Source organism: Chlorocebus sabaeus, chromosome 24, assembly GCF_047675955.1.
Source record: "Chlorocebus sabaeus isolate Y175 chromosome 24, mChlSab1.0.hap1, whole genome shotgun sequence".
Lineage (NCBI taxonomy): Eukaryota > Metazoa > Chordata > Mammalia > Primates > Cercopithecidae > Chlorocebus > Chlorocebus sabaeus.
In genome coordinates, this window is record NC_132927.1 from 11440914 (window position 1) to 11466529 (window position 25616).

The 25616-nt window shown below is 42.2% G+C and overlaps 1 protein-coding gene across 5 annotated transcripts in view; it reads left to right on the plus strand.

Moving 5' to 3' along the window:
• LOC103228813 (signal recognition particle subunit SRP54) overlaps positions 1-25616 on the plus strand; it is a 97414-nt gene that overhangs the window by 33327 nt on the left and 38471 nt on the right. For 2 of the 5 annotated variants that reach the window (XM_037983888.2, XM_007986469.3), the window contains 4 exons: positions 67-175; positions 4341-4511; positions 9495-9590; positions 10473-10965. In XM_037983888.2, coding sequence (XP_037839816.1) covers positions 67-175; positions 4341-4511; positions 9495-9590; positions 10473-10564 — 468 coding nt within the window. In that variant the 3' untranslated portion in view covers positions 10565-10965. The other 3 variants (XM_073010926.1, XM_007986468.3, XM_037983895.2) reach the window with 3 other exon arrangements.

Here is a 25616-nt window from a genome sequence, read left to right on the forward strand (position 1 = left end):
TAAATGTGGACATTTTGAACTATTAATCTTAAGCTATTATTGACTTTATGTTTAAATCTGTTTTAGGGGATGATCCCTGGTTTTGGAACAGATTTTATGAGCAAAGGAAATGAACAGGAGTCAATGGCAAGGCTAAAGAAATTAATGACAATAATGGATAGTATGAATGATCAAGGTAAGATGGCAGATTATTTTCCTCAGGGGACAATGTTCTGAATATCAGTAAGATGAGAGTTTCACTGTGTTCTTGTGGACAAGATGTGGAGAAATTTTGACTGAAAGATTATTTTTAGGTAGATTTGTAATAGCTTGAAAGCTCTTACTCAAAGGGTTATGATCATTGGATTGCCTTCATCAGTGAGAAAAATGTCTACTACAATACTTCTCCAAATGAGATACAAGGAAAGAACACTAGTTCTTCATGATGTTGATAGAGATAACTTAAAAGGAGAACTCTGTAGTCAAATTCGGTGGAATGCTAGTTTTTAAAGAGTTAAATTTGGCTGGGTGAGGTGGCTCACGCCTGTAATCCTAGTACTTTGGCAGGCCAAGGTGGGAGGATTACTTGAGGCCAGGAGTTTAAGACCAACCTGGCCAACATAGCAAGACCCTGCTTCTATGAAAAAAAAAATTTACTAAAAGTCTCTTCATAGCTTTAATATTGCTAACATACATTGGGAAACTAAGAAATGGATAGCTAAAGCAATGCTTAGAAAATTCTTTCAGTCTGAAACATAAGGTTTCAGTTTTCTCAGTATACTGCTGTGTTCCCCTGACCCTATAAAGGCATACCTCAGAGATATTGTGGGTTTGGTTCTAGACCACTGCAGTAAATGAAATATCATGCAGTAAAGTGAGTCATACAGATTTTTTTGGTTTTCCAGTGTATATAAAAGTTATGTTTACACATACATATACTGTAGTCTATTAAGTGTGCAAGAGCATTATGTCTAAAAAACAATGTATATACCTTAATTTAAAAATAGTTTATTGTTGGCTGGGTGCAGTGGCTTACGATGCCTGTGATCTCAGTACTTTGGGAGGCTGAGGCAGGTGGATCACCTGAGGTCAGGAGTTTGATACCAGCCTGGCTAACATGGTAAAACCCCGTTTCTACTAAAAATACAAAAAAATTAGCCAGATGTGGTGGCACATGCCTGTAATCCCAGCTACTTGGGAGGCTGAGGCAGGAGAATCGCTTGAACCCGGGGGCAGAGGGTTGCAGTGAGCCGAGATTGTGCCACTGCACTCCAGCCTGGGTGACAGAAACTCTGTCTCAAAAGAAAAAATAAAAAGTTTATTGCTAAAAATGCTAATGATCATCTAAGCCTTCAGTGCATTCTAATCTTTGCTGATGGAGGATCTTAGCTTGATGTTGATGACTGCGAACTGATTACAGTGATAGCTGCCAAAGGTCAAGGTGGCTGTGGCAGTTTCTTAAAACACAAGAATGAAATTTGCCCGATTGATTGACTCTTCTTTTCACAAAAGATTTCTCTGTAGTATTCAATGCTGTTCGATAGCATTTTACCCACAGTAGAACTTCTTCCAAAGTTGGAGTCAGTTCTGTCAAACCCTGCTGCTGCTGCTTTATCAACTAAGTTTATGTAATATTCTAACAATTTGAACAAATTTTCATATCTGTGCTTTATCTACTATCTAATTTATTGTTATTTTTTGTAGTCTCTTTTTCCTGAGCTCCAGGTTTTCATAGTAACCCAAATAAGATTGTCCTTTTCTTTTAAGGTTGTCTTTTTCCTCATCGTCTTTAACACTGCAAAAATGTTTGCACGTAGAATTCACAATTGTGGCATATCTGAAGTATCCATTCTGTGCCAGGCACTGTCCTGATCACTTTAAATACGTTAATTCATTTTATCATTATAACAACTCCTATAGCATATTCAATTATTATCTGCCTTTTTCAAATTAGGAAACTGGTACAGGGAAGTTGAGTAATTTGCCCAGTATAGAACCTTTCCTGACTTCCTTCCTTCTTTGAATGAAGGCCCCTTCCTCTATTTGCTTATCTCTGTCATATTGCTTGCCACGATGTGCTGCTATTAGTTTTTCTTTCATTTGATTTGAGCTATTGGAAGGAATATTATATGTATTTCATAAATCTTTTATAAGGAAGATGTGGCTTAAAAGCTGCATTTATCAAATGGATTTGGAGGTTTTGATCGTGACTTTATTTTGAGATACTGTATCTTCGTTAGTATTGCATTGATAATTAGACTTCAACTGGATTTCAGTTCACTTCTGGACAACATACTTAGAGGGTATAGACAAATTAGAAGATACAGGAAATCAGGATGATCAATGGGGTTCTAAACCATGTTAGAAGAGTCAAGAGTTGGGTATTTGTCATCCAGCGAAAATTCACAGGAGACATAATGGCCTATGCATTTGAAAGCTGGCCAGGTGTGGTGGCTCTCACCTGTAATCTCAGCATTTTGGGAGGATCACTTGAGGTCAGGAGTTCGAGACCAGCCTGGGCAACATGGTGAAACCCTGTCTTTACTAAAACTACAAAAAAAATTAGCTGGCTGTGGTGGCGTGTGACTATAGACCCAGCTACTCGGGAGCCTGAGGTGGGAGAATCGCTTGAACGCTGGAGTTGGTGGTTGCAATGAGCCAAGCTTGCACCACTGCACTGTGGCCTGAGTGACAGAGCAACACTCTGTCTCAAAAAAAAGATTTTGAAAGCGTTATTTTTTATGTGTGGCAAGGAGACATATACATGAATGGGAATGGAAGTGCCAGGTAAACGGATTTCAATTTAATATGTGTAAAGAAAAGATTTTTCCCTAAGTATAACAGAATGGCATAGACAGCTTTACATTAGATAGCAGGTCATCTTCTTCTGGGGATATTAAGACCAAGGCTAGATAACCATTTATTTGGGGGATATTGCAGAAGGAATGCAGACATAATGGACATTTTGACTAAAGTCCATTCCATTCCTGAGATTGCATGCAACTGAAGAAATGCACCTCGTATTCTAAGAGTCATCAAACAACTGTGGGAATTAATTCACTCTTTTTTTTTTTTTTTTTTTTTTTTGAAGATGGAGTCTCGCTCTGCCGCCCAGGCTGCAGGCTGGAGTGCAGTGGCCAGATCTCAGCTCACTGCAAGCTCCGCCTCCTGGGTTTACACCATTCTCCTGCCTCAGCCTCCCGAGTAGCTGGGACTACAGGCGCCCACCACCTCGCCCAGCTAGTTTTTTTTTTTGTATTTTTTAGTAGAGATGGGGTTTCACCGTGTTAGCCAGGATGGTCTCGATCTCCTGACCTCGTAATCCGGCTGTTTCGGCCTCCCAAAGTGCTGGGATTACAGGCTTGAGCCACCGCGCCCGGCCATTAATTCACTCTTAAAGCTACTCAGAGAATTAAAATACTAGTAGTAGTAATTACTTGATTATAGGAAATAATTTTTCTGTTGATTATGGATAGAATCTTCCTCCTTCTGCTTGCTTATATAGTCTGCATTTGTGAATTCATGATTAATATTTACGATAGAGCTAAGGTGAGCATTTGTGTTCATTTTTTAAGTATACCATATACCTCTGGTGTTTGGAGGGCCTGGAGAGGGTAGACATATGAAGTATGGAAGTGGTGGACATGGGGTCTCAAAACATTCTATTAATAGTTTGCTTAAACTGTAGGGAAAGTACATGTGCGTTTTATTGTTTTTATAGCAAAAGTACACGTTTGTTTTACTGTTTTTATAGCTTATGAATACTATAAATGTTCTTTTGAATATATTCCGTATTTTCTTTTTTTTTTTTTTTTTTTTTTTTTGAGATGGAGTCTTGCTCTGTCGCCCAGGCTAGAGTGCAATGGTGCAATCTTGGCTCACTGAAACCTCTGCCTCCCAGGTTCAAGCAATTCTTCTGCCTCAGCCGCCCGAGTGGCTGGGACTACAGGCGTGTGCCACCATGCCCAACTAATTTTTGTGTTATTAGTAAAGACGGGTTTCACCATATTGGCCAGGCTGATGTCGAACTCCTGGCCTCATGAGCCGCCTGCCTTGGCCTCACAAACTGCTGGGATTACAGGCGTGAGCTACCACGCCCGGCCTCCGTGTTTAAGTTTTAAAACTCAAAAGCAAACATAGCGAATGATAACATTTGTTAAATCGGGGTGGTAGTTTGACTATGTATTATATCTGTTTTTCTATAAGTAAGATAGTTTGTAATATAAAAAGAAAAATGAGATAGTTATCACTTTAAAAACTTATCTGCTAAGCTCTTTGAAGTTATATATTGCCCATTTGCACATAACTGCTTTGATGGTGAATGATAATTGTGTGTGAGAGTAATTGACTCTTGTCTACAGAACTAGACAGTACGGATGGTGCCAAAGTTTTTAGTAAACAACCCGGAAGAATCCAAAGAGTAGCAAGAGGATCAGGTGTATCAACAAGAGATGTTCAAGAACTTTTGACACAATATACCAAGTTTGCACAGATGGTGAAAAAGATGGGAGGTATCAAAGGACTTTTCAAAGGTAAGAAAAATAAGCTTTTTATTAGTTAACAGACTGAAAAGAAAGGAAGTTGAGTACAAAGTTAAGAGTACTGCCAGTATTGGAAAATTCACATCTGAATTTCATGTTATTTTCAAGTATTTCGAGGATTTATGTGACCCATGATTTATCTGCTTTCATATTCAAGGTAATAAACATTAATATTAAAAAAAACTTTACATCTCTGTAGTGTGGGTAAATGAAAAAAATAATGCTTTTCTTTTTGTGAACACATTGTATTAAATTTAGATAATATAAGGAAAAAAAAACAACGCATTACCTTTACTCCCCAGAGAATCCAATGAATCCTACTGCAAATAATAGTTGTTATAACTAAGTTTTCTTCTGATGCATCATTAACTATTTTTCCATGTTGTCAAATATTCATCAAAATATAATTCTTGGCCGGGCGCGATGGCTCATACCTGTCATCCTAGCACTTTGGGAGGCTGAGGCGGGCGGATCACTTGAGGTCAGGAGTTTAAGACCAGTCTGGCTAGCATGGTGAAACCCTGTCTCTACTTAAAAAACAAAATGATGCCGGGCGTCATGGGGCATACCTGTAATCTCAGCTACTCGGGAGGCTGAGGCAGGAGAATCACTTGAACTCAGGAGGCGGAGGTTGCAGTGAGCCGAGATTATACCACTGTACTCCAGCCTAAGCAACAGAGTGAGACTCCATCCCCCAAAACCACACACACACACACTTCTTGGCTGCTGAGTAATACTCTTCCAGTTATGCATGTGTCTTTGTCTAATGTAATGCCACTTCTTTGGACAGTAAGGCTAATTAATTCCCTTCTATATCAGATTAGTTTTTGTGCAGTTCCGTGAGACCAGGGATTTTGTCTGTTTTGATCGGAAACATAGTAGATGCTAAATAAATTTTGTAGTAGTATAATTTCCATTATATTTATTTGTTTATTTATATTATTTTGAGAGAGTCTCTCTATGTCACCCAGACTGGAGTGCAGTGACGTGATCTCGGCTCACTGTAGCCTCTGCTTCCCAGGCTCAAACGATTCTCCTGTCTCAGCCTCCTGAGTAACTGGGATTACAGGCATGCACCACTACCGCCTGGCTAATTTTTGTATTTTTAGTAGAGACGGGGTTTCACTATGTTGGCCAGGCTGGTCTTGAACTCCTGACCTCAAATGATGTGCCCGCCTTGGCTTCCCAAAGTGCTGGGATTACAGGCTTGAGCCGCAACATCCAGTCTCATTTCCATTGTAATGGTTGAATGTTTTCTCAGTATGTGTGTTTAGGTTATTAAGTTTAACATTTCTTTGTACATTTACTGGTTTGAATTTCCTCTGTGAATCACCTCTTCATGTTCCCTGTCCAGTTCTTCCATTTTTCCCCCTTTTATTTTTGTAATAACTCCTTAAAATCTTTGGTTTATGTCTTCGAATATTTTCCCCCAGTTTTTAATTTACCTTTTATTTTTATTTATATTTTATAACGAATAGTAGTTGCCTTTTTTAATGTAGCCAGCCTGTCTTTTCTTTTTATTTCTTTTATGCTCATAAACAGCTTCCCCATGTTTATTTTTTTCTTTTTTTTTTTTTTAACAGAGGTCATCAAGTTAACCTTCTCCATGTTGATACCACAGTTGTCACCATTTTCTTCTTTTTTTTTTTTTTTGAGACAGAGTCTCGCTCTGTCGCCCAGGCTGGAGTGCACTGGTGTGATCTGGGCTCACTGCAATCTCCGCCTCCTGGGTTCAAGCAATTCTCCTGCCTCAGTCTCCCGAATAGCTGGGATTTCAGGCACGTGCCACCATGCCCAGCTAATTTTTGTATTTTCAGAAGAGACAGGGTTTCACCATGTTGGCCAGGCTTGTCTCAAACTCCTGACCTCAAATGATTCACCCGCCTTAGCTTCCCAAAGTGCGCTGAGATTACAGGCGTGAGCTACCACGCCTGGCTTCTACTTGTTTTTGGTTTTATTTTGTGTTTGACTTTTTATCTCAATGGAATTTATTTTGCTGTGTATTGTGTATCGTAAAAAGATAAGTTTTTCCAAAGACTATCAACTGTTCCAGTCCTCTTTTTAATTTTTTTCTATAATGTAAACAACTAATTCAGAGTCTGTGAAAATTTGCCTTGAAACCCATTAAAATGAATTTATTATTTCCAAAAATACTGATTAGACAAGCTCCAAAGATGAACAATACCACTGAATAGCTTCTAAAAGCATGAGTATTACCTTTTATCTTTGAAGCTTTCCTTATTTTCCTTGTGATATCCTATTTGCTCTTTTGTGATAAGGAAGAAAAATTAGACAAACATGTTGAAAACTGGTTATAAATTCCTGCCATCCCATGCTATTTCAGATAGTGATTAATAAACACATTACATCACTGTAATGTCTTTCCCATGTAGTCCTGACTAGTTTTGATAGGACAGATTCACCATCTGGATCTTACCTATGTACTGATTCCTCAATAAAAGAATAACCCCAAGATGAAGTTGGCAGTGGATATACATACAGCTGTGTCACACCAAACTTGAAATACTTTTTAGAAGTTTTAAGTGCTGATAAACAAACTCTTAGGATAAATCACTAATGAGCATGGAATTCCCAGCTTCTTCAGTTTTATTCATCATAAATGGTTTTCACAGATTTTATCATAAAAACGTATCTTCTCTTTCATTCATAGTTTATAATTCACATGATTTATTCACATTAACCAGCTGTGATTGGAGAATCAAGAGGAGCTTTGAGTCCCATTTTTTATAAATGCTTCTGAGAAGTACCATAGTTAATGCCCCTTTCAAATAAATAATTTTGGATGGGTGTGGTGGCTTACACCTGTAATCCCAGCACTTTGAGAGGCCGAGGCAGGAGGATCCCATGATCCCAGGAGGGCAAGGCTGCAGTGAGCCATGATTAGGGCACTGCATTCCAGCCTGGGTGACAGAGCAAGAGCCTGTCTTTAAAAAAAAAAAAAAAAAAAAAAAAAAGTTGTTGAAGCAATTCTGTGCATTGTTGTAGTGAAGATCTCTTGCCTTCCTTTCTTTTATGAGTACAGCTGTTGTCTAAAGGATATTTTTACCTATTCTGGCTCAGAGTGCATTTATTTTTTGTTGTTTTTTGTTTGTTTTGTTTTGAGATAGTCTCGCTTTGTCACCCAGGCTGGAGGCTGGAGTGCAATGGCATGCTCATGGCTCACTGCAGCCTTGACCTCCCAAGCTCAAGCTCTCCTCCAATCTGAGGCTCCCAAGTAGCTGAGACTATGGGCGCGTGCTGTCACACCCAGCTAACGCTTTTTTTTTTTTTTTTTTTTGTAGAGACAGTGTTTCGCCATGTTGCCCAGGCTGGTCTTGAACTCCTGAGCTCAAGTAATCAGCCTCCCTTCGCCACCCAAAGTGCTGGGATTACAAATGTGACCCACCTCACCCAGGCTGCATCTCTTTCATTGGCTGCCCTTTTTACTGTGGTGTTTTGACATAGTGTAGAAATTCCTTGACAAATGAAGTTGCATTATTTGTCTTTGTATTCTCTGAAGGTTTTCATTACTTAAAGAAAACTTCTGGCTAGGCGCCGTGGCTCATGCCTGTAATCCCAGCACTTTGGGAGGCCGAGGCGGGCAGATCACGAGGTCAAGAGATCGAAACCATCCTGGCCGAAGTGGTGAAACCCTGTCTGTACTAAAAATACAAAAATTAGCTGGGCGTGGTGGCGGATGCCTGTAGTCCCAGCTGCTCGGGAGAGTGAGGCAGGAGAATGGTGTGAACCCGGGAGGCGGAGGTTGCAGTGACCGAGATCGTGCCATTGCACTCCAGCCTGGGTGACAGAGCTAGACTCTGTCTCAAAAAAAACAAAAAAAAACAAAAAAAACTTAGATACATGCACACCTTGACATTCTCTCAGACTCATACTTTACTTTCTACTCTTTTTTTTTTTTTTTTTTTTTGAGACAGAGTCTTGCTCTCTCGCCCAGGCTGGAGTGCAGTGGCGCAATCTTGATTCACTGCAACCTCCACCTCCTGGATTCAAGCAATTCTTCTGCCTCAGCCTCCCGAGTAGCTGGGACTACAGGTACATACCACCATGTCTGGCTAATTTTTTTTGTATTTTTAGTGGAGACAGGGTTTCACCATGTTGGCCAGGCTGGTCTCAAACTCCTGACCTCAAGTGATTCGCCGGCCTCGGCCTCCCAGAGTGCTAGGATTATAGTTGTGAGCCACCATGCCTGACCCAACAGACTCATACTTTCACATTCATCTACCAGCCATCTAGTCTCTTTGCTAATTAACCCGTGTCTATAAACTCAGCTTTTTGTCCAGCATTCTCCTGTATCACTATTAAGCAGTCGTTATAGCTTACTATTAAAAACCACTGGCTGGCCAGGTGTGGTGGCTCATACCTGTAATCCCAGGACTCTGGGAGGCTGAGATGGGTAGGTCACGAGGTCAGGTGTTTGAGACCAGCCTGGCCAAGATGGTGAAACCCTGTCTCTACTAAAATACAAAAATTAGCCGGGTGTGGTGGTGGGTACCTGTAATCCCAGCTATTTGGGAGGCTGAGGCAGGAGAATCACTTGAACCTGGGAGGCGGAGGTTGCAGTGAGCCAAGATCGCACTGCTGCACTCTAGCCTGGGTGACAGAGTGAGACTCTGTCTCAAAATAAATAAATAAAAAATAAAACACTGGGTACAGTTTTGCTAATAGTGGCTTATTCACCAACAAATAAAGTATTAGCATAAATTGCAGCCTTAAGAAAGGCTTTTAAATGTCCTTTTATATAGAATTTTATATGTGCTTCTTCAAAAAATAGTATGTAATTGAGATAAAGATTAGAAAGGAATATGTAGAAATAGAAATAATTTTGTTAGAGTGATAGGATTATGTAATTTTTTCTTTGTATTTACTCACTTCATCAAACTTTCTATTATACCCTGATTATACTGATTATATTACCTCCTGTACTAACTCAAAATCTTTTTATTTTTTCCTCAGGTGGTGACATGTCTAAGAATGTGAGCCAGTCACAGATGGCAAAATTGAACCAACAAATGGCCAAAATGATGGATCCTAGAGTTCTTCATCACATGGGTAAATACCAAGTTGTTAGCAGTTGCTAATGCAGTTTAATTTATAAGGGTTGAGTTTGAATGATATAATATAGCCTTTTGTTGTAATATTATGAAAATCTGTTCAAAAGGTGTGATTTCAGGGAAATGGTCATCTGAATCCTAAGTTGAATTAAATTGTAATAGGGCTTATTAGGTGAGGTCTTATTCACTCCTCTGCTGCCATCTGTGTGATGTTTGAGCAAGCTGTTTAATCGTCTTTTGTTTGTTTGTTCTGGTGACTTTTTAGTCACATATCTGTTTTAGAACCTGGATATTTTTAATTATATGACTGAGGATTTTTAACCTCAGTTCTACTTTGACTGTATAACCTTTACAAAGTTCCTTAAACTTTCTGAACTGCACTTTCCCCTTTGGTAAAATCACAGATCATATCTCATCAAGAAATTGTGACAATTAAATGAGGTAACATATATGAAGACATTCAGTAAAATTCTGGGCATATAGTAGATGTTCAATAAATGAATTCTTTTCTTTTTGTAAGTCCTGTGGAATAATCCCCTATTGATTATTTTTTATGTAACTTAGAGTAAGACCCTTTTGGATTGATAAGAAAAAAATTTTTTGTTTAGATGTATTGACTGTGTGACAGGTAGTATCCTAAGATCTTTTTATGTATCACCTCATTTATTCCTCACAATAACTCCATAAGACAGGCTATTATTCATTCTCTTTTATTGATGAGGATAATATAAATTTTTAGGTGGTTCGTTCTTTAAGGCTGATAACTAAATTGCAATCAGAATTCAGTATTTTTAGAAGTACTTATTAGGTAAAAGTAATAAATGTTTCCAGTTCTGCTTAGTTATCTGTTTTTAACTCTACTTCCCTACTTTTGCTCTAGGTGGTATGGCAGGACTTCAGTCAATGATGAGGCAGTTTCAACAGGGTGCTGCTGGCAACATGAAAGGCATGATGGGATTCAATAATATGTAAAGAAAATGCCTTAATATAAACTGACTCAGTTGAGTACCTAATTTGCTGAGACCTCAGAGTTTCCCTTCTTTTTGCAAATTGGGGGAAAAGTGTATTTTTCTTGCTTATCATGCACTCTTTCTTTTTCTTCTCGCCCCCTTTTCCCCTCCTTTTCTTCTTCCTTCTTTCTTTCCTCCCTTTAAGGGGGAAATACATGGTTTTTGTGGAAATCATTATATGTTTGCTTTAGATTTTCTTCTTTTTTCACCATCATAACACTTAAGTTAAATCATGATGTAAAATTTTAGTACTTAAAGGTTTTTAATCGTCTCGAAGGCCAAGCATCACATTTGTAAACAGTCCTGGTCAGTAAATAATGTTTCAATTAAAGTGCTGTAAAATAAACTTCAAAGTGGTTATAAGGGGTTGTTAACTTTCTTTTATGGTTAAAAATTATCAGTTTATCACACTAAAAACTCAATGGAAAAGCCAATAGATAAATGTCATTTAAAACTATGCCTGGGGCCGAGCACGGTGGCTCACGCCTGTTATCCCAGCACTTTGTGAGGCCGAAGCAGGTGGATCACCTGAGGTGAGTTCAAGACCAGCCTGGCCAACATGGAAACCCCATCTCTACTAAAAATACAAAAATTAGCTGGGCATAGTGATGTGTGCCTGTAGTCCCAGCTACTCAGGAGGCTGAGGCATGAGAGTCACTTGAACTCAGGAGGCGGAAGTTGCAGTGAGCTGAGGTCCCACCTCTGCACTCCAGCCTGGGTGACAGAGTGAGACTATGTCTCAAAAGAAAACAAAAAAAAGAGAAATTAAGAGGCCAAGCATGGTGGCTCCTGCCCAGGCTGATCTGGAACTCCTGAGCTCAAGTGATCCACCTGCCTTGGTCTCCCAAAGTGCTGGGATTATAGGCCTGAGCCATTGCACCCAGCCAATCATTGATTTTTTTTCTTTTTTCTTTTTTGAGACAGAAAAGAAAAAAGAACTGTTGCCCAGGCTGGAGTGCAGTGACACGATCTTGGTTCACTGCAACCTCTGCGTCCCAGGTTCAAGTGATTCTCCTGCCTTAGCCTCCTGAGTAGCTGGGATTACAGGCATGTGACAACACAACTGGCTAATTTTTTTTTTTTTTTTTTTTTTGAGATAGAGTCTCCTTCTGTCACCGATGCTGAAGTGCAGTGGCATGATCTCTGTTCACTGCAACCTCTGCCTCCCAGGTTTGAGCAATTCTCCTGCCTCAGTCTCCCTAGTAGCTGGGAGTACAGGTGCGTAACACCATGCCCGGCTAATTTTTTGTATTTTTAGTAGAGATGGGGTTTCACCATGTTGGCCAGGCTGGTCTCGAACTCCTGACCTCAGGTGATCCACCCATCTCAGCCTCTCAAAGTTCTGGGATTACAGGCATGAGCCACTGTGCCTGGCCAATTTTTGTATTTTTAGTAGAGATGGGGTTTCACCATGTTGGCCATGCTGGTCTTGAACTCATGGCCTCAAGTGATGTGCCCACCCTCTCCTCCCAAAGTGCTGGGATTACAGGTATGAGCCACCATGCTCGGCCTGTTTTCTGCATACCAAAAATACACTTGAAGAAGTTGATATATTTTGATGATAATAGCTAATGTATACATCTTCTAAAGGAAAAATAATTGCAAGTATTAGGTTGTCACTATTATATATTAAAAATAATGACCTGACAGGAGTTCGAGACCAGTCTGACCAACATGGCGAAACCCTGCCTCTATTGAAAATATAAAAATTTGCTAGGCGTTCCAGGTGGCTTAGGAGGCCTCACAATCATGGTGGAAGGCAAAAGGCACATCTTATATGGTGACAAGAGAGAATGAGAACCAAGCAAAAGGGGTTTCCCCTTAAAAAACCATCAGTTCTCATGAGACTCATTCACTACTATGAGAACACTATGGGGGAAACCACCTCCATGATTCATTTATGTACCACCAGGTCCACAGACCCCCTGGTGTCTCCCAAATATCATGTCCTCACATTTCAAAACCAATCATGCCTTCCCAACAGTCCCCCACAGTCTTAACTGCTTAACTTGCTTAACATTTCAGCATTAACTCAAAAGTCCACATCCAAAGTCTCATGTGAGACAAGGCAAGTCCCTTCCACCTTTGAGCCTGTAAAATCAAAAGCAAGTTAGTTACTTCCTAGATACTATGGGGGTACAGGCATTGGGTAAATACAGCCATTGCAAATGGGATAAATTGGCCAAAACAAAGGGGCTACAGGCCCCATGCAAGTCCGAAATCCAGTGGGGCAGTCAGAGCTCAAAGCTCCAAAATGATCTTTGACTCCTTTGTCATACATCCATGTCACACTGATGTAAGAGGTGGGCTCCCACAGCCTTGGGCAGCTGTGCCCCTGTGTCCTTGCAGGGAACAGCCCCCCTCCTGGCTGCTTTCACAGGCTGGTGTTGTCTGTGGCTTTTCTAGGTGCACAGTGCAAGCAGTTGGCGGATCTACTACTCTGGGGTCTGGAGGACAGTGGCCCTCTTCTCACAGCTCCACTAAGTAGTGCCCCAGTAGGGACTCTGTTGGGGGGGCTCAAACCCCACATTTCCCTTCTGCACTGCCCTAGCAGAGGTTCTTTGTGAGGGCCCCGCTCCTGTAGCAATCTTCTGCCTGGACATCCAGACGATTCCATATATCCTCTGAAATCTAGGTGCAGGTTCCTAAACCTCAGTTCTTGACTTCTGTGCACTCACAGGCTCAACACCACGTGGAAGCTGCCAAGGCTTGGTACTTGCACCCTCTGAAGCCATGGCCTCAGTTGTACCTTGGCACATTTTAGCCATGGCTAGAGTGGCTGGGACACGGCACCAAGTCCCAAGGCTGCACACAGCAGGGGGCCCTAGGCCCAGCCCACAAAACCATTTTTCCTCCTATGCCTCTGGGCCTGTGATGGGAGGGGCTGCTGCAAAGTTCTCTGACATGCTCTGGAGACATTTTCCCCACTGTCTTGGTAATTAACAGTGGCCCCCCCCCACCCTTTTTTTTTTTTTTGAAACAGTTTCGTTCTTCTTGCCCAGGCTGGAGTGCAATGGCACAATCTTGGCTTACCGCAACCTCTGCCTCCTGGGTTCAAGTGATTCTCCTACCTGAGCCTCCTGAGTAGCTGGGATTCCAGGTACATGCCACCACACCTGGCTAATTTTGTAATTTTAGTAGAGACAGAGTTTCTCCACGTTGGTCAGGCTGGTATCAAACTCCCAACCTCAGGTGATCTGCCCACCACAGCCTCCCAAAGTGCTGGGATTACAGGCATGAGCCACCACACCTGGTAGCTCCTCATTACTCATGCAAATTTCTGCAGCCAGCTTGAATTTCTCTGCAGAAAATGGGTTTTTCTTTTCTATCACATAGGCTGCAAATTTCTAAATTTTTATTCTGTTTCCCTTTTAAAATGGAATACTTTTAACAGCACCCAAGTCACCTCTTGAATGGTTTGCTGCTTAGAAATTTCATCCGCCAGAGGCTGGGCACAGTAGCTTACGCCTGTAATCCCAGCACTTTGGGAGGCTGAGGCTAGCAGATCACGAGGTCAAGAGATCGAGACTATCCTGGCCAACATGGTGAAACCCCGTCTCTACTAAAAATACAAAAATTAGCTGGGCATGGTGGCATGCGCCTGTAGTCCCAGCTATTTGGGAGGCTGAGGCAGGAGAATTGCTTGAACCCGGGAGGTGGAGGTTACAGTGAGCCAAGATCATGTCACTGCACTCCAGCTTGGGTAACACAGTAAGACTCCATCTCAAAAAAAAAAAAAAAAATTTCTTCCGCTAGATACCCTAAGTCATCTCCCTCAAGTTCAAAGTTCCACAAATCTCCAGGGCAGAGGCAAAATACTGCCAGTCTTTTTGCTAAAGATAGCAAGGGTCACCTTTACTCCAGTTCCCAAAAAATGCCTCATCTCCATCTGAGACCACCTCAGCCTGGATTTCATTGTCTATGTCATTTATCAGCATTTTGGTCAAAGCCATTTAACAAATCTCTAGGAAGTTCCAAACTCTCCTACATTTTCCTGTCTTATGCTGAGCCCTCCAGACTGTTCCAACCTCTGCTTATTACCCAGTTCCAAAGTTGCTTAAACGTTTTTGGGTATCTTTATAGCAGCACTTCACTCTACCAGTACCAGCTTACTGTATTAGTCTGTTTTCATGCTGCTGATAAAGACATACCCAAGACTGGGTAATTTATAATGAAAAAGGTTTAATTGACTCACAGTTCCATGTGGTTGGGGAGGCCTCACAATTATGGTGGAAGGCGAAAGGCACATCTTACATGGCAGTAAACAGGAGATAGTAAGAACCAAGCAAAAGGGATTTCTCCTTAACCAAGGTAATAAGTCTCATGGGACTTACTTGCTACCATGAGAACAGTATGGGGTAAACTGCCCCCATGATTCAATTACTTCCCACTAGGTCTCTCCCACAACATATGGGAATTTTGGGAGCTACAATTCAAGATGAGATTTGAGTGGGGACACAGCCAAACCAAATACCAAAATTAAATCCTTTAATAATTTGAACAAGGGGCCGGACATGGTGGCTTGCACCTGTAATCCCAGCACTTTGGGAGGCCAAGGCAGGTGGATCACGAGGTCAGGAGATCGAGACCATCCTGGCTAACACGACGAAACCCTGTCTCTACTAAAAATACAAAAAATTAGCTGGGCGTGGTGGCGGGTACCTGTAGTCCCAGCTACTCGGGAGGCTGAGGCAGGAGAATGGCGGGAACCTGGGAGGCAGAGCTTGCAGTGAGCCAAGATCGTGCCACTGCACTCGAGTCTGGGTGACAGAGCGAGACTCCATCTCAAAAGAAAATAAAAATAAAAATAAAAATAATAATTTGAACAAATTTCCATTTGTTTTTCACTATTGTTAAAATTGACTCCATTGTTTTTTTGATATACTCCCAACTTAGACCACTAGCTAGCTGTAATACTGTACAGCATTGAATTCTTCCTGAATTTTACTATAATGTTAAATTTATGTAACCATAAAACTAGGTATAGCTTCCTTAAGCTTACAGTACTCATATAATTATAAGACAACAACGAATTGAGAAATTAAATATCAACAAACTACAAAATGAAGAAAGGGGAAATGAATGACTTTTTATTAATTTTTTTTTTTTGAGACAGGGTCTTTGTCACCTAGGCTGGTGTGCAGTGGTGCAGTCATGGCTCACTGCAATCTTGACCTGGGCTTAGGCAATCCTCCCACCTCAGTCTACTGAGTAGTTGGGACTATCAGAGTGTGCCACAACACTCAGCTAATTTTTTATTTTATTTCATTTATTTTTGAGCTGGAGTTTTACTCTGTCACACAGGCTGGAGTGCAGAGGCACAATGTCAGTTCATTGCAACCTCCATCTCCTGTGTTCAAGTAATTCTCCTGCCTCAGCCTCTCAAGTAGCTAGGACGACAGGCATGTGCCACCACACCCAGCTAATTTTTGTATTTTTAGTAGAGATGGGTGACTCACGCCTGTAATCCCAGCACTTTGGGAGGCTGAAGCGGGCAGATCACCTGAGGTCAGGAGTTCAAGGCCAGCCTGGCCAACATGGTGAAACCCCGTCTCTACTAAAAATACAAAAATTAGCTGGGTGTGGAGCCATGTGCCTGTAGTCCCAGCCACTTGGGAGGCTGAGGCAGGAGAATTGCTTGAACTTGGGAGGTGGAGGTTGCAGTGAGCCAAGACTGTGCCACTGCACTCCAGCCTGGCCAACAGAGTGACTCTGTCTCAAAAAAAAAAATTTAAAAAAGATGGGTTTTCAGTTGTTGGCCAGTTTCAGTTTCAGCCTGTTGGCCAGGCTGGTCTCAAATTCCTGACCTCAAGTAATCCACCTGCCTCGGCCTCCAGCATGCTGGGATTACAGGTGTAACCCACTGTGCCCGGCCAATTTTTAATTTTTTTTGAGATGGAGTCTTGCTGTGTCACCCAGGCTGGAGTGCAGTGGCGGGATCTTGCCTTACTGCAACCTCTGCCTTCCGGGTTCAAGTGATTCTCCTGCCTCAGCCTCCCAAGTAGCTGGGACTACAAGCATGCGCCACCACACCCAGCTAATTTTTTTTGTATTTTTAGTAGAGACGGGGTTTCACTGTGTTAGCCAGGATGGTCTCGATCTCCTGACCTCATGATCAGCCGGCCTTGGCCTCCCAAAGTGCTGGGATTACAGGCGTGAGCCACCGCGCCCAGCCCCGAATTTTTAAATTTTTTGTGGAGACGAGGTCTCACTGTGTTACCCAGGCTGGTCTTGAACTCTCAGGCTCAAGTTATCCTCCTGCCTTGGCCTCCCAGAAGTGCTGGCATTACAGGCATAAGCCACGCTGCCCTGACAGAAATTAACTATTTAAATGTGATAGATGTCAGTGCTCTGAAACTATCATATTTAATGGTATATAAGATACAAAGGTATATATATGCCCAATGCATCACAATTTTCTGGAGAAATTTTTTGGAAAAAATTAAATTCTTTTTATCATGCAATAACTGTGTTATATAAACCATTATTTTGTTCAAGTAAATACAATATGTTACAATGTGAGAGTAAGCCCTAAGTTCTAATATGCAGTAATAATGTACTGTTATTAGTAATGTGAAACATAGTATCACATAACTAAAAAGAAATATAATGTTATATATGAATAATGATAGGTGGCAACAAAACCAGGAAATTTGTTGGCGCTAAAGCCCCATAATATGCATATTAATGTAACAGTAAAATTAATATATTAGTATTTTAGTGAATTTAGAAAATATAAACAGCAAACCATAATATAAAATAAATTTGAATGACTTTATTTTACAGGTAGCTCTGGTACCTATACACATACAAGCAAATATTTCAGTAAAAAGATGGAACAAAGTATTGAAAATTAAAATGTGAAGGAATTTCAACTTGATACTTATGTAGAGTAAAATATTTTACTATTTGAATACAGAGAGCAGCCAGAGAATTTGAATGAGGTCTAATAAAAACAACAATGTCAGTGAGAATCATGGTTAAACAACAATATAATTACTGATCTTCCTCAAGACTTAGGAATAGTTATTGATAAATGAATAGTTATTGGTAAAGCCAAGTAAATGATCATATCCAAAACCAGAAGGCCATCATCATAGCTAAAGTCTATATGATTTGATTTCCTTATCACTATCATTCTTTGGATTCACTGGATTAGTCATCATCCTCAAAATTCTGCCCCAAGTTCTAATTATCACGTTCCAAACATTTAGGGGTGACATGAAGCTTGAACCTAGTACATTCTTTGCTTTTGAGCCATGAGTTGTAGGAATGATGAGTTTACACCTCACATGCTGGGGATTCATTTAAACTTTACCTTTAAGTCAGCCTTTGGCTTATTTTTGTAGCTAATTTGGTAGTTAATGGATGCACTATGAAATCTTGCTATGATAGTTTTCCTCCACACTTTGCCACTAGGGGTAGATAGGTACTCAGTGTTCAGTAATTGCTCACCTAAGACCCTAAACCCTATTTCTCTTGTACTGGCCTTTATCTGTAATATGGGCATATTTAATACAATATAATTTTTGGAGTTTTTTTTTTTTTTGAGACGGAGTTGTGCTCTGTCGCCCAGGCTAGAGTGCAGTGGCACGATCTCAGCTCACTGCAAGCTCCGCCTCCCAAGTTCACACCATTCTCCTGCTCAGCCTCCCGAGTAGTTGGGACTACATGCACCCGCCACCACACCTGGCTAATTTTTTGTACTTTTGGTAAAGACGGGTTTTCACCATGTTAGCCAGGATGGTCTCGATCTCCTGACCATGATCCGCCCGCTTCAACCTCCCAAAGTGCTGGGATTACAGACGTGAGCCACCGCACCCGGCCAATTTTGGAGTCTTTTAAAGTAAAAATACGCCTTGTAAGCTGGTGACTATGGTATTATTTCCTTTTATTAATGCAGTGCTGACTGCCATACAGGTTCTTTTGAGTTTGATGCATATGCTACTTTTTGCAGTCCTTTCATTACATTTTTCTCTCTTCATTTGAAGAGCATGCTATATCTTTTAGCTTCGCTTGGCTTAAAAGGTTCTCCCATTAGCCTAACACAGTGCATTCTTGGTACCACTTGGATCATAAGTGGAAAAACAGCCAAGAAATTGCACAGTAATACTTGTTTGTAAGAGGGATGATTCAGTTGAATCTGACACTAAGAAACTCCCCTACCTGAGGTCTGAGATTCCTCTGACATTGCTGCATATAGGCTTTTCCTTTGCAGCCTGTGACTGTGGACTATTTTTCTTAAGCAAGATATGCTAAAGTTTTGTGAGCCTTTTTCCAGAGAGAGGTCTCATATCTGCATCAAGTGAGAACATATAATGTCTGCATATTTTCATATTTCAGGAATCATGTTTGCTTGTGTTTTATGCTTTTATATAGAAAGGGAAACTTGTACCTCAGTTACCCAAAAGAGGTAGGAATTGTTATTGGATATCATCATTGGCCCATGCTTTCTGACCCTGGGAAATCAATTAAGGGGTTCATAATCTCAATTCTGTCAGAACTGGTATAAGAAATAACTGCATGTTTCTTGGCATTCCACTTGGTAGGAAATAAGAGTGTGAAACTCTTCAATTGATGTGTGTCCCTTGTTTTTTTGCAATTTCCTTCTTACTGTGTTAAAAAAAAAAAGCACGATCTTGCTCTGAGAGGTGAAGCATTCTTAATTATATCTTTTAAGATCAATAATATAATCATTTCAAGGATTATGTCTTTATTATAATAAATATAATTTGTCTTTAACAGAATCAATAATATAATCCCTTAAAGGATTATATCTTTGCCAGGCACAGAGGCTCACACTTGTAATCCCAGCACTTTGGGTGGCCAAGGTGGCAGGATCACCAGGTCAGGAGTTCAAGACCAGTCTGGCCAACATAGTGAAACCCCATCTCTACTAAAAATACAAAAAACAGGCCGGGCGCGGTGGCTCACGCCTGTAATCCCAGAACTTTGGGAGGTCGCGGCGGGCAGATCATGAGGTCAGAAGATCAAGACCATCCTGGCTAATATAGTGAAACCCCGTCTCTACTAAAAATACAAAAAAATTAGCTGGGCATGGTGGCGGGCACCTGTAGTCCCAGCTACTAGGGAGGCTGAGGCAGGAGAATGGCGTGAACCCGGGAGGCAGAGCTTGCAGTGAGCTGAGATCATGCCACTGCACTCCAGCCTGGGTGACAGACAGACTCCATCTCAAAACAAAACAAAAAATAAGCCAGGTGTGGTGGTGTGTGCCTGTAATCCCAGTTACTTGGGAGGCTGAGGCAGGAGAATCCTGTGAACCTGGGAGGCAGAGGTTGCAGTGAGCTGAGATCGCGCCATTGCATTCCAGCTCATGTGACAGTGCAAGACTCTGTCTAAAAAAGAAAAAAAAAAAAAAGGATTATACCTTTATATTTGTTATAGATTCTTATCAGAAGACCCTTAGGGTTCTACAGATTTTAGATTAAGATGCATAGCTCTCCAACATTAAAATTACTGAGTCTAGGCAGAGTGTGCAAAGAAAGCTAGTATTTTATGCCTAATACCATATAGAAAATTCTAGGCCGGGCACGGTGGCTCACAGGCTGAGGCGGGTGGATCACTTGAGGTCAGGAGTTTGAGACCAGCCTGGCCAACATGGTGAAACCCCGTTTCTAGTAAAAATACAAAAATTAGCAAGGTGTGGTGATGTGTGCCTGTAATCCCAGCTTCGGACCTGAGGTGGGAGAATCACTTGAGCCTAGGAGACTGAGGCTGCAGTGAACCAAGAGCACGCCACTGCACTCCAGCCTGGGTGACAGTAAGCCTGTCTCAAAAAATATTTTGGTAGATATCATTGGTATATTCTCACCACACACACACAAACACAAAACCTGACCAAATTTTAATTAACAAAACAAAAAGCTTACATAACATCAAATCTAAAAATTCACGTGGTATTTTCATCTGCTTCTTACATATAGAGCTTTAAAGCTTACTAACAGACTTTTTTTTTTTTTTTTTTTGAGACGGAGTCTCGCTCTGTCGCCCAGGCTGGAGTGCAGTGGCCAGATCTCAGCTCACTGCAAGCTCTGTCTCCCGGGTTTTACGCCATTCTCCTGCCTCAGCCTCCCTGAGTAGCTGGGACTACAGGCGCCCGCCACCTCGCCGGGCTAGTTTTTTGTATTTTTTAGTAGAGACGGGGTTTCACCGTGTTAACCAGGATGGTCTCGATCTCCTGACATCGTGATCCGCCCGTCTCGGCCTCCCAAAGTGCTGGGATTACAGGCTTGAGCCACCACGCCCAGTCACTAACAGACTTTTAAAAAGAAACATACTTTACTCATTTCCATCCAAATCTTTCCAAATAACATACTCACCTTTGGTGTAGAAATTTCTTGCCTTCCTAACACTTACTGGCCTTGTATTTTTTGACGTTTTCATTCTCAATGGGATGGAATGGCTAAATGTGTAGGTGGTGGAATCATACTGCCTGGGTTTCAATCCTGGCTCTGCTGCTTACCAGCTGTGTCACTGGAGCAAGTTGCTTAACCTCTCTGAGACTTTGTTTCCTCATCTGTAACATGTTGGTAGTTACAGTAATGTCTCAGAATTGTTGTGAGGAATAAGAGTTAATACAAGGAAAGCAAAGTACCTGGCATATTGTGCCCCATAAGTGAAATCACTACCATGATTTTAATAACTTCTTTAGCCTGGGCAACATGGCGAAACCTCACCTCTACAAAAAATACAAAAATTAGCCAGCTGTGATGGTGCACGTCAGCTACTCAGGAGGCTGAGGTGGGAGGATCATCTGAGTCTGCAGTGAGCCGTAATTGTGCCACTGCACTCCAGCCTGGGTGATACAGTAAGGTCCTGTCTCAAAAAAAAAAAAACAAACTTTTTCTTTATGCTTAGACTCAACCTAAAATGCATTTTTATTTTTATCACCTTTTTTTCTTGTGCATTATTTTTGATGAAAATATATTGTCCTGTTTGACGGATAACTTACAAAATATTCTCTATCAAAATATATATATGTAGCTATGTTAAAACCCTAAGAATGTCTTGATTATTTGATGAACATTCCTGGTTATCAAATTTTATTCAGATTTATTTTCCCAGCCTTAAGCAGAAATGGTTCAATCCAAATTTACCTTTTTAGCTCTATATGTATCATTAAATGATAAATTTAGACCACATTATGTTTTCAAGTAGATAAATTATAATACTTGAATTTATTTTTGTCATAGTGCTACAATACAATTTATGTTACAAAGTGAAAGAAGGAAAAACTTGGCACATTGCCTTGGTGCCTACTTTTAGTTGAGCTATAACAGTTTGGAAATAATGACAAAAATATAAATGCCCAAAATAAAACTATTAGAATTTCTATGCTTTTATGTTGCTTTGAGTTGTTGATTTGTAATAAACTGCTCTTCAATTGCATATTTGTGTTAAAAATAACTTTTTAGGAAATACTTCCAGTTCATGTTAGAATATAAGTTGTACTTTGAATACAGTAATACATTTGTAAACTGAAGAAATACATTTGTAAACTGTGAAAATACATTCTGCTTCGGCAGTGAAAATTGTAATTTGAGGCTGGGCATGGTGGCTCACGCCTGTAATCCCAGCACTTTGGGAGGCTGAGGTGGGTGGATCATGTGAGGTCGGAAGTTCGAGACTAGCCTGGCCAACATGGTGAAACCCCGGGTCTACTAACAATACAAAAATTAGCCAGGCGTGGTAGTGCACACCTGTAATCCCAGCTACTCGGGAGGCTGAGGCAGGAGAATTGCTTGAACCCGGGAAGCGGATGTTGCGGTGCGCCAAGATTGCGCCATTGCACTCCAGTGTGGACGAGACTCCGTTTCAAAAAAAAAGAAAAAGAAAATTTTAATTTGATATTTAATTGCCATTTTGGAAAACAAAATCATGCATTTATAAATATTCCCCAAATTTTTAGTAGTAAAGATGGTTGATTGCCCTGCTTGCCAGTAAGAAGGAAGAGATTTTGAATACATATAATACAGAATTGTGTTGTTTATGAATGCCAAATCATGAAGTCTTAACAATTGGTTCTTTTTGTTTTCAATTTATGGCCGAATTTGGTTTTGCTGTTTTGGATTGTCTCAACTCCCTGCTAATGACACCATACAGTCAGATCATGTACTAACTTGTTTACTTCAGCAGCAACCTAACTTGATTTTGTTACCAGGATACAGAGCATTATGCATTTCCAACTAGTTTTTAAAGTGTAGATGGTTTTCAAATGAATGATTTAAAAATTTTTGTTTTTGCTTTTAGGTTCTAGTTATACAAAGGATAGGAAGTGTACAAGAACATTAGGCAGAGGATAAGGAGAAGAACTTTGGCACAGAAGAGAGAGCAATATTTAATATTTGGGCCTGCTGTTGCTGTGATGAAAAACATTTACGAGGTCATATAACTAGGGAGCATTTCTGAATTAAGAGTGGTATGAAAATGGAATTTAAAGTATCAAATGAAGGCTCCCATAGCCAAAATAATATATGTTTTGGTTTTGAGCCCCACGTATTTGTGAAAATGGTCATGCTAAAACAACAATAAACCATGTACCTGCAGAACCTCAGACTTGTTTGATGTTGAAGTCATGCAGTAATTGCATGATTTTTTACTTTGGTTGAACATTGAGAAAGACGGAAAAAAATCTGGGAGGCCCCCCCCAACATACGCACACGACTTTAAGACACAGATAAAACACTCCTTCCATTTGTCAAGATGGAAGCTTACTACTGCCCTTTGCTCTCCTTCAGGTCTTTTCACTTAACATTTTCTACAGTTATACTTAAGTATTTCAGACAAGAATAAGCCAAAATCACGCCTGGGGCTCTTCTTTCGAGGGTTTTTTGGCTGGACTGTCACCCACGTTAGGAATGGAAAGTGCAGCACAAGCCGTACATTTTACATTTTCAGCAACCACATCCCATCACTAGCTTTTGAAGTACGACACAGCTGTCCTCATTTTACAAATGCAGAAACCGAGGTCCTGCAGGGGTGACTGCCCCGGACGCAGCTGGTGGGGGGCTGCGCCGAGGTCCAGACGCCAGGCTTCAGGTACACGTACCAGGAATGACGTCACAGGCGGTGCCAGGCGGGGATCCACGAGCTCGGGATGCGTGCTTGGCCGGAAGCGACGCCTCGCAAAGCCCCGCCCCGCCCCGCCCCGCGCGAGCCGGTAGTTGCGCCTCCCAGACTGCAGTCGGCCAGGTCTCGGGGTGCGAGGCCAGGCAGGCTAAGCGAGGCGCGGGCCGGCCCCGCCCCTCAGGCCGGCCCCACCCCTCAAGGCCCGCGAGTACCTTTCCCAGAGACTTGGCTGGGCGCGGCGCGAGGCGGGCGCTGCGGTGAGTCCTAGTTCCCGACAGCCGGGCTCGGCCAGCGACTGGGCGGGGAGGCCGAGGATGGAAGTGGGCTTATCGGCCATTACCCTCTTTCTCGCCAGCGCCAGCAGCCCTGTGGTGGCAACGACGATGGACCAGGAGTCAGTGGGCCGTGTGGAACGAGAAGCCGTTGCACCTTCGGGAGTTGCGGCCGCCGCGGCTTTTGGGGAATCTGCGGGGCAGGTAGGTGGGGCCGCCGACGCTGGCGTCCGGGGAGCAGAGCTGCCTCCTTGCCTTCTCCGCGGGCCGCTCTTTTGGTCTGCCCGGCCGTCCTCCGAGCAGGCCGCCCCCGTTTTGGAGTTCCTCCTCCCTGCACCCCTGTTTCTGCTCAGTGAGACCAGCTTGTGGGGAGGAGCGGCCTCCCACTCACTCACCAACCACTTGGCTGGCAGCACAGCAGACTCTGGGGCGGCCTTGGGTTCCGGGGGTGATAGTCCAGCTTCTGGTCTACCAGAGGAAGAAGGAAGGCGTGTCCCCCAAAGGCCGTCCTTGCAGTAGCTGGAAGCCAGGTGAGGGCGGCTTCAACCACTTCTCAGTCTCTTCTAGTGCGAGCGCCTGCCTTGGCATCTGTTCTGTGCTTGGCATATGCCAAACGTTTACCGGCCTTAATTCACTGAATCCTTACAGTAACCGCTCGAGGTGGGTGTTATCCCCATTTCACCCCCGAGGCAACTAAGGCTCCGTGCTGCGCTGTCCAACAGAAATAGAATGCAAGCTGTGTTGAAAATTGTGATTTCACTTAACCTTTGAGTCCGAGCCCGCCTCGGACTCCCAAAGTGCTGGGATTACAGGCGTGAGCTACCGCGCCTGGCCCCTATGAAAGTTACTAATGGGCCGGGCGCGGTGGCTCAAGCCTGTAATCCCAGCACTTTGGGAGGCCGAGATGGGTGGATCACGAGGTCAGGAGATCGAGACCATGCTGGCTAACACGGTGAAACCCAGTCTCAACTAAAAAAATACAAAACACTAGCCGGGCGAGGTGGCGGGTGCCTGTAGTCCCAGCTACTTGGGAGGCTGAGGCTGAGGCAGGAGAATGGCGTAAACCCGGGAGGCGGAGCTTGCAGTGAGCTGAGATCCGGCCACTGCACTCCAGCCTGGGCGACAGAGCAAGACTCCGTCTCAAAAAAAAAAAAAAGAAAAAAAGAAAATTACTAATGAAGTATTTGCATTCTCTTTTGGAGGGTTTTCTAAGTCTTTTAAATCCTGGGTACATTTTACACGTATCGCAGTTCTGGCTGACCACATTTCAAGTGCACATTAGCCACATGTGGCTAGCGCTGGTTTAGAGAGTTAACTCTTCAACTTTTCAGTATTAGACAAAAAGACACTTTGGGAGGCCGAGGCAGGTGGATCACCTGAGGTCAGTTCGAGACCAGTCTGGCCAACATGGTGAAACCCTGCCTGTACTAAAAATACAAAAATTAGCCTGGCGTGATGGCGCTTGCCTGTAGTCCCAGCTGCTCGGGAGGCTGAGGCAGGAGAATCGCTTGAACCCGGGAGGTGGAGGTTGCAGTGAGGCAAGATCCCGCCACTGCACTCCAGCCTGGAAACAGAGCTAAGACTCCGTCTCAAAAAAAAAAAAAAAAAAAAAACCTTGAGTTGCTCATGTATGTAACTCTTCCCATCCTCCAT